The 9540-nt window shown below is 36.0% G+C and overlaps 1 protein-coding gene across 1 annotated transcript; it reads left to right on the top strand.

Annotated features, from left to right (window-relative positions):
• The first annotated feature begins 274 nt into the window (after positions 1-274).
• LOC130238996 (legumain-like) lies at positions 275-6655 on the top strand. The gene is made up of 10 exons (XM_056470120.1): positions 275-355; positions 518-615; positions 2468-2549; positions 2624-2694; positions 3021-3096; positions 3485-3547; positions 5296-5362; positions 5491-5603; positions 6267-6353; positions 6593-6655. The coding sequence occupies exons 1-10, from the start codon at positions 290-292 to the stop codon at positions 6653-6655; spliced, it is 786 nt and encodes a 261-aa protein (XP_056326095.1). The 5' UTR covers positions 275-289.
• Positions 6656-9540: the final 2885 nt, after the last annotated feature.

Here is a 9540-nt window from a genome sequence, read left to right as displayed (position 1 = left end):
CACGATGAGTTCTTTTCAGCAGTTCATAAACAGAAAGCAACTAAGCGGAGATTAATACTTGAGCTGTTGTTATTTTTTCAGGCATTTGATCAAATATCGCCTGCTTGTTTTTTGAACAACTGAAAAGGCATATTAGCCAATTAAAACCAGCAGAACAACATTAGTGCAATTTTATAACAATAATAAAACAAAAATAATAAAATCAATTATTATTCTTACTATTATTACTACTATTATTTCTTTATTTACATTTACTTTTAATTCCCTAGACTTTGAAAAGCCTCAAGAAATGTCTGGAAAAACTTGGGTTCTCCTTGTTGCTGGCTCAAAGGACTGGGACAATTACAGACACCAGGTTTTTTATATGTTATTTCAAGACATATTACTAACGTATTCCAGAAACTGTGATTGACCAAAAAAAAAAATATATATATATATATTATTGGCTGTAAGTAAACGTGTGTGTGTGTGTGTGTGTGTGTGTGCGTGTGTGTGTGTGTGTGTGTGTGTGTGTTAGGCCAATGTGTGCTGTGCATATCAATTATTTAAGAAACAGGGAATTCCTGATGAGCAGATTGTGGTGATGATGTATGACAACATCTCTGAAAATCCCAAGTGAGTTTTGTCCTGCAGCTTTTGACTCTTACTGTGTGTTTTTCATGGTGCAACTTGATCTTATATTGTGTCCCGACGTGCAAACTACTTATTCTAAATATAATAAGAGCGAATATTGCTCATTGGCCATTGCATTTGGAGGGAAGCTTCAGTTCAGAGCTTCAAACACAAATAAAGACTTATAAACTCGTCAGCTTTAAGAAGACCATTGGTTAAGAAGAGAGAGAGAGAGAGAGAGACTAAAAAAAGGAGCAGTAGCCTTTAACTTCTTCAGAGACCACACTGACTGAGGATGGTTCTGGCCAATGACACAAAAGCTTCGTTTGACCCCTGGTACATTTAGTCAAAATGCATTTACAGTTTTGAGAGTGTGATCTTTTACTCTGCTAATTACTCTGGCATATGTTTTATGCAGTGAATGCCCTTCCAGCGGCAATCCAGCACTTATTAGACTTATTAGTTGTGAACCCCTAGTGCTGAAAAACACCCATAAACTCTCTCACTCAAACATACTCAACGGCCAATTTTAGCTGTTCATCCAATTTACCTATACCACGCCTTTGAGGGAAACCCATAGTGACCTTCTGTGCTGAAAGGTGACAGAGCTGACCAATGAGCCACCATGCTACCTATAAATTAACAGAGAAAAATGTTTTATAAAGAGTGTGTCTCTCTCTGCATTTCTCTGCCTGTTTTAAAGAGTTTATAAGAGGCAAACTCGCATTATTTAGGGCCATACATTTTGAACTTGCGTTAGTTACCAGACGGTTCTCTGGGGGTTGCAAGAATAACACACTGCCTTGCTTGTTTGGTGAGGGTTGGTGTGTATTATACTTATACATAAATAACTGGGTGTTTGATCGATCCCAGACACTACTTGAAGAAATTGATTGAAAATGATGTCGAATTTACGATCATTGTCATATTTTAGAAACAGCCTTGTATTGGTGTTTACTTGTAATTTAGCACGTGTTATAAACAGTGCTGGGGGAAACGTGTTATAAGTAACACACATTACTGAATAATATTATTTTATATATATTATATATAATATATAATATATATTATATATAATATAATATATATAATATCGTGTCTGAGCCTCGGACGTTATCAGGAAGGCTATTCCAGAGTTTAGGAGCCATAAATGAGAAGGCTCGACCTCCTTTACTCGACTTTGCTATTCTAGGTACTACCAGAAGCCCTAAGTTTTGAGACCTTAAAGAGCGAGTTGGATTGTAGAGAGCGAGTTGGATTGTATAAAGCTCAAAGATTTATTTTGATTTAGGGATGTTTTTATAGTCTTACTGTTCATTTTGTTATTAAACATTTTAGAGGTTTAAAACCTGTTTTCGCCTTTATAAATGATTTCTTGTTAGTACTCTTGGGCTTTATTGCAGTCTTTATCTTGGACAGTGAATTTACTTAATAACACAAAACTTACAAAGGTACCAAACACTTTACATGCTTTTATTAATCTGTATATACAGCACGTAGAGCTCTGGGCTCAGAAAGTTCTCAAAATATAATTTAATCCTACATTTTTTAAAGGAAAATGAAGGTGTAGGTTATATAGGTGGTTGTTAAATGCAGAGCTTGCCAATAAAAAAAAAGTAAAAGTAACTCAAAAGTAATCTAACGCATTACTTTCTATAAATACTTTTGTTGGGGAGTAACTCAATATTGTAATGCACTACTTTCAAAAGTAACTTTCCCCAACACTGATTATAAATGCAAATTATTTAAAAGAGAAAAATAAGGGCAAAAGCAAACATTAAAACATCATTACAGAAAAGGTGTGATGGATGGTGCTAATTGTGTTTAACGCTTTCTTCTTCTTCTCTGTCTGCAGCAATCCCTTTCCTGGAAGCATTCGCAGTGTTGTTGATCAAACAAACGTGTACGAATCAGTGCCACATGACTACATTGGAAAAGTAACTTTTTCATTAATGCAAAAACATCCTTTCATGTTTTGATTGGGGATCTGAGCATAATTATTATCTTACAGAAGGTGAATTCGAAGAATTTTCTCGCCGTTCTTCGAGGGGATGACAGTGCTGGGGGAAGAATCATAAAAAGGTTTGTGTTTGATTTCGTATTTTATGTTTGTAAGTATATTTTGATTTTGTGCAATTTTTTTTAGGGGCCTATCTGTGTGTTTCTTTTTATTTGTTCCACAGTTGTCAGTGTATTTGTCACAACGAGCCAATAATTCATTAGTTGACAGCATTATCTGTCAAGTGTTATAGATTCTACATGCAGATTTTAAACTGATTTGCCTAAAATGATCATTTGGTATGCTAATGTACAGTTAAATCATTACGACAGACCTGCTGCTTCTGATCTTGGCCCTGTAATTCCTGCTTGTAGCTAAAATTAAGCACCGTTATTTTCATTTAATGCAGTGGAAGAAATGACAACATACTCATCTACATGTCAGGAGAGGGAAATAATGGCAACTTTAAATTTCCTGAGGACTCTGTAAGTATAAAAAGCAAAGTTTCAAGAGATATGTATATCCAGTTGGAGACATTTTTTGGGATTTTCGTGACTGCACATTAGGGCATCATCTATCTGAACAAGCAAAAGCAAATGTCAACATAGTAAAATACAATGTTTACCATCACTCATGCATACTTTTTAATGTAGGGCCACACTACAACTACACATGTTTCTCTTGTGCTTTGACTTTTAATGGTTGATTTTAAGTGACGCTGTATTTCCTTCTTGTTATGTGTTTTAGTATCCAGTCTGTAATTTAAAGGGGAAACAAAATTGTTACATAAAATATATTGTGAAACAGGACCTATTGTGTTAAATTGGACTATTTGTTGACTTCTAGATGATTAATTCTGTATTTTTATGACAGCTCACTGCCAATCAGTTCACAACAACAATCAATAGCATGTCTGGCAAAAAGAAATACTCAAAGGTACGTATTCAGTGAATCTTGACTGAAGATTAAATATTTTTAGCAGTTTGTAGAGTTCTCTTTGTTATATGACGAATGAAACTGATTATTCAGCCTGATCTCATGAGAAAACCTAAGTATTTTACGTCTTGTCAGTTTAGTGGCCAATTCGTATGAATTCGTACGAGGTCAGTCGTACCAAATTGTACGATTTTAAAAAGGAGGCGTGGCACCTAACCCCACCCCTGAACCCAACTGTCATTGGGGGATGAGCAAATCGTACGAAAATCTACGAATTAGATCGTACGAATTAGCGACTAAATCAAACAGTTACGAATTGCCGTGAGATTGTGTTGGATTATGTGCTGGCAGTCTTTGGTTTTACCCATAGACTGTAAAATATATGGACGGAGCATCCGTGACGTCACCCATAGGTTTCTGAACACTGCAAAAGAAGCTACAAGTAGGCGCGGCCAACCGTTGCCATTTTGTTCGCGCGTCATCGCACCCACGGCGGGATACCAAACTAGGGCAAAGAGGCGGAGAGTGGGCGGAGCTACAGACGCCTGCTGGCACTTTGCTTAGACCTGGCAGACAGACTTTACTTTGGGAGAAACGCTTGATACTTTATTACCTGCGACTCGTTTGTGTTCTGACCACATGTGCTTGGCTGTACACTATATCAATAAAGTGTTTAGACTTTTATAAACACTGTAGTAATACAGTGAGCCACTAAACATTGTTCTTAAGACGTTTTTCTACAGGAAGAAAACGCGAATTACTTCCAAACACTTCAAATATAGTGTGTGTTAGTAAATGCAAGACTATTGATGAACTCCAGCACAACACTGTATGACAACGCTTCAGATGACTGTTCTAGAGCCTACAACTAATCAATCTGTCACATTCTGGAGTGCTTTACGGGTCTAAAGAAAAATATTAATGATAAATGATCTTAAATAAAACAAATACATTTATAGAGATGGTATACAAGTATATAACTTTACTCACATGGGAAACAGAGGCCACGTGAATGGTTTGTGAGCACAATTAAGTGCACACAGCATCCCATATCATCTGATAATTGTAAGAAATAAGTCCAAAAGGCAGCTGACTGTGTAAAGCCACATAAAACAAAACAAAAATACGATGAATATGCCGAGATCAGTGGCTAATCTGCCGGATTCAGCTGAGGTGAAGTGACGGCGACCAGTGAGACCTAGCTGTCACTCAAGTGGCCACGCCCTTAATTATGCAAACTTAATATAACCTAAAATAAAGGAAATGGATGAGTTATAAAAAAATTCACCCCCCTCACAGTTGTCATGGAGGGTAATAATAGCTATATGAACCAAAATCGTTCTTTGTACCAGGCTGTAAACACCTTTTTTTCTGCTGTAAAGTTGGCCATTCTAACAGTGGGCTCAATTGCCACTTGCTCTATTATGGAGCCAGGACTAGCGGAATTTTGATGAATTGCAGTTTCAGTTACTTCCATATTGGCTTCCCGAGAGAGAGCGGGAGGTTGCCGCTTGGTTTTACCACATCATAGAATAAATTCCAGCCTGTAATCTGAAAGCTAATTCAGGCCTGGTGTATAATCTTGCATCTTAAGTACAATACAATATTCACAAGGCACTGCTTTCACAACTGTAACCACAACCCTTTCAAATGAGGGGTAAAATGAGTTATAATGATTAAATAATTAGTAAAGAGTCTCAATCTGTGAACAAATCTTACATTTTCCATAACCTTTGTATTTTTTGCAGATGATGATCTTCATGGATAGCGATAACTCTAACACGATGTTCGCAGGCCTTTATGATAACATCAGTGGTGAGATTACACTTTATTTCAAAGCTGTCCATAATTTACTTGATTAAAAATTAATCAAATTAATCAATGAATTAACTGATTATGGATTGAAAAACAAAGGTAGCATCTAATGCGTAACTGTCCTTTAGTCTATGCAGTGGCATCATGTGACTCAACTAACCAGAGTGTTCTGAGCGACCCCGACAGGGGCACTTACCTCTCAGATCAATTCTCAGCTGCTTGGTTGACGTTCATTTCAACGGTATGAGTTTGTCATCAATGAGCTTTAACTGCATTTGCCAAGTCTTAACATCTAAATCAGAGATGCCCAAACTAGGGCCCACAAGCCAAAGTTGGCCCTTGGTAACCTTTGATTTGGCCCACTGTCATATATGAGAAGAGAGGGAGAATGACAGGTGTTTATTTATATAGATTTAACAGATATTGTCATTTCTGATTATATTTAACATTTTGTTTGTTGTATTATTAAGCTACAATAAATAAATAAATAAATAATAACTGAAATGTAATGTTTCACTTAAATGTTCAGATTTTTTTAAATGTAAATACTGTCACTTGACATCAACAGCCTGACTAGTGTATACAGCATTGAACTCCACTGTGTTATAACGTGAATTATTAGTATTTATTGTAGCAAATTTATTATAAGATGTAAACATGATATAATGCATTAGGTAATAGGATTAAACTAATTTTTGCTATTTATTTTTTAAACATGAAATAAATTAGGAAATTACCCATGGTAACTTTAATGAAATACAATTTGCTATATTTACCTTTGGCCCACAACCCTCAATCAAGTTTGCTTTTTGGCCCTTCATAAGGAAATGTTTGGGCATGCACCTCTGATCTAGAACATTTTACGTTCAAAGTTACCTATGCTTATTTGTCTGAACTTTTACAGGCTGATCTTAAAAAAGCTACATTCAGTAAGCTCTTTGACTACATAAAACACAAAGATGATTCCTGTCCCAGCGAGATTGGAGACGAGGTATGAAAGTCCAACACTTTATCAGAATAGATCTTCTCTTTCTAAAACTTTAAATGAATATTTGATTATTTTCATCATTTAAAACTCACAACAAACATTTCAAATATCCATAAACGGTTTCTAAGCTGCTGTTGATTTTCCTTTCTCTGTCTTTCTTTCTTTCTTTCTTTCTTTCTTTCTTTCTTTCTTTCTTTCTTTCTTTCTTTCTTTTTTAAAACATACATATTTGTTATTTTAAGGGAATTCCCCAACTTCTGATTGGTGACTTTCTGCGATTGGGAGGCTGTTCAGACTGCGCTTGAGAAGACTTCTTCCTGAAGCACTGACGAAAATGTTCAGCATAATCTGATGGCTTTTTCTTTTAGTTTCTTCTTTCAAACCTCTGGATTAATAATAAGAATTGAATTTAGTGCAACATTATAAACGCTTACTGCTGACAGTTTGTGCTTAGTGAGATTTTAAAACGTTTTTTTAATGGATTTTTATGTGAAATAAATGCTTCAGACTGAATAGATATATTCTCGCTAAAATTATTTAGTCTCTTTTTTGTTTTTTTAAACATCACATTGTTTCCAAATTGTATGTGATTCTGTTATTTTACATAATTGTAGCTAATGAACTATGAAATCTGGCCATTTTTACTATTTTGCTTTCTTTTTTCTATATAAATGATCTAAAAGGACTTATTGGGATTATGTGTGTGAACTACTAACAACCAAAAAAATTAATAAAACTGGGAAAAGGGGAAAAAATGCTGTGGTTTTGTGCTTATTTATTATACATGGACATGAATTCAGTTTACAATGTCTTACAGAGCAGTAGAGTATCCAACAGTTTGTTTGTTCACAGGGGCATCAAACCTAGAAATATTTCAAAATATGCTGAATTGATGCTTGAGAAACATTTTATCATCACAAAAGTAACTCAGTAATAGATTTTCTATTAGAAACGTTTTATGAAAGAAATATTTAATTGCATAATGACAAATGTAGCGTTTAAAAACAAAGCTGTTTATTAAGTATATATATGCTCATCAAAGACAACTGACAAGCTAATGCATACAGTATACAGTTGAATACAAAATTATTAGCCTCTTGTGAAATCCTTTATACTAATTTCTTTTTAGAAGTGTGAACACCACAATGACTTAAAGACGAAGTGATGAAGTGATCGTCAACAAAGCAATGAAATGTTTGCTGGATATTAGTCTTGGGTAGCCAGAGCTCAGATTGACCGCTGATGATCTGGGAACTTTGAACATATTAAATGGTCAAGGACCGCCCACTATGTTGCATGACTGACAGGTTAACCAACCAATCACGTTTCGTTTTGTGCCACACCATGTTTTTGGGAGTAGAAATGTCTTTACAATAACAGCCCATCACGCGACAGCATCATTCATTCCCGAACATCTTTAAAAGTTTGCAACATCAATATTTTTAACGATCTGTCAGCAAAACAGAAAATCGGTAGGACATGTATGTAGACTTTGTTCTGAGATTCATTCATTTTTTAGCGACGCATTTCTACATAAAAATCCCACAGACTGAGATGACTGAATGGAAGTTTTCTTTGTTGCATAAACGCAAGGTTCTGTTGTATTTGTGAGTATCCAAATTAAGTATTCTGTTCTTGGGCCCAGGGGCGGACAGGCCATAGGGAGCATAGGAACCCCCCTTTCCGTTTTCAATAACCGATCGCACCTTGTGCGGCCTGAGCTACAATAACTTTTCCCAGGGGAAAATGCTGTCCCAGTCTGCCCCAGCTTGGGCCTGTAATTCCTGCTAAAAGGGAAGATCCATTTGTGCAAGATAAAGTAAATAAAGCACAGCGGTTCTGTTAAATGTTTACGAATGGGTAGTTTTTCAGACACTAGAGGGCGCTGTGGGTTTGTGTACTACACCCAAAAAATAGGAGAGTTTCTGTATTTACTTGGAGCAACACTTCATTAAACTCACAAAACATTGCAAAATATCTAGTCAAATATTTAGTACTTTCATCATGGCAAAGACTAAATAAATTAGTTATCAGAAATTAGTTATTAAAACTTATGTTCAAAATTATGTCGAAAAATTGTCTATTGTTCTCTTAAATAGCACTTAATAATAATAATAAAAATAATAATAAGGCGGCACGGTGGCTCAGTGGTCAGCACTGTCACCTCACAGCAAGAAAGTCGCTGGTTCGAGTCCCGGCTGGGTCATTTGACATTTCTTTGTGGAGTTTGCATGTTCTCACCGCATTGGTGTGGGTTTCCTCCGGGTGCTCCAGTTTTCCCCACAGTCCAAACAAATGTGCTCAATTATAAATTGAATATACTAAACTGGCCGTAGTGTGTGTGTGTGTGTGTGTGTGTGTGTGTGTGTGTGTGTGTGTGTGTGTGTGTGTGTGCGTGTGTGTGTGTGTGTGTGTGTGAATGAGAGTGTATGGATGTTTCCTAGTACTGGGTTGCAGCTGGAAGGGCATCTGCTGCGTAAAACATATGCTGGATAAGTTGGCGGTTCACTTCGCTGTGGCGACCCCTGATGAACAAGGGGACTAAGCCAAAGGAAAATGAATGGATGAATAATAATAATAAATAAATAAAATTATAATTTTAATCCCCAAAAAATCTAATAATAATTTTCATAAAACCGGTCTACAACTTTAATTTCACTGAGCATTTAATTTTTTATTTGCCAATTATTACTTATGGGATAATAAAATCTGGGAGTGTTTGTTTGAATAACTGGAAAGTAAATAGTTGTAAATGAACTTCCCATAGTTTAATAAGATATGGTATAATAAAAGGTTACAGAAACCAAACTCTTTCTATCCGCTGCTCTCACTGTCCAACAGACAGGACACTGTGGAAAACATCACAGTAGGAATCTCCATGGCTAATATACACACATTCTGCTGTAGAGTCTCACAGCAACATGCTCCAGTGCATTCAGATTTATAAAGTCGAGTGTGTGTGTGTGTGTGTGTGTGTGTGTGTGACACTGATGAATGCAGCGCTAGAGAAGAGAAATGCTGAATGCATTGCTCCCTCTTCTCCAGATTATACATGAATGCACAAAATAATGGCTGTTCTCCTATAGCACTGCTCTGCTAGTATAAAGCATTAGGCTACAGTTTGTTTGACACCTTCAGTGGATTCCTTTTTTCATTCTTTGTGAATGTGCTATGTTTGTTCTTTCGAAAT

The sequence above is a fragment of the Danio aesculapii genome, chromosome 12 (genome assembly GCF_903798145.1).
Source record: "Danio aesculapii chromosome 12, fDanAes4.1, whole genome shotgun sequence".
Taxonomy (NCBI): domain Eukaryota; kingdom Metazoa; phylum Chordata; class Actinopteri; order Cypriniformes; family Danionidae; genus Danio; species Danio aesculapii.
This window is presented reverse-complemented; position numbering and strand designations above follow the sequence as displayed.

Coding starts and splice junctions, on each gene's coding strand:
- LOC130238996 (XM_056470120.1), top strand. CDS start 290: ATGTCTGGAAAAACTTGGGTTCTCCTTGTTGCTGGCTCAAAGGACTGG. Junction 2,695..3,020: donor GGGGGAAGAATCATAAAAAG/GTTTGTGTTTGA, acceptor CATTTAATGCAG/TGGAAGAAATGACAACATAC. Junction 5,604..6,266: donor GGTTGACGTTCATTTCAACG/GTATGAGTTTGT, acceptor GAACTTTTACAG/GCTGATCTTAAAAAAGCTAC.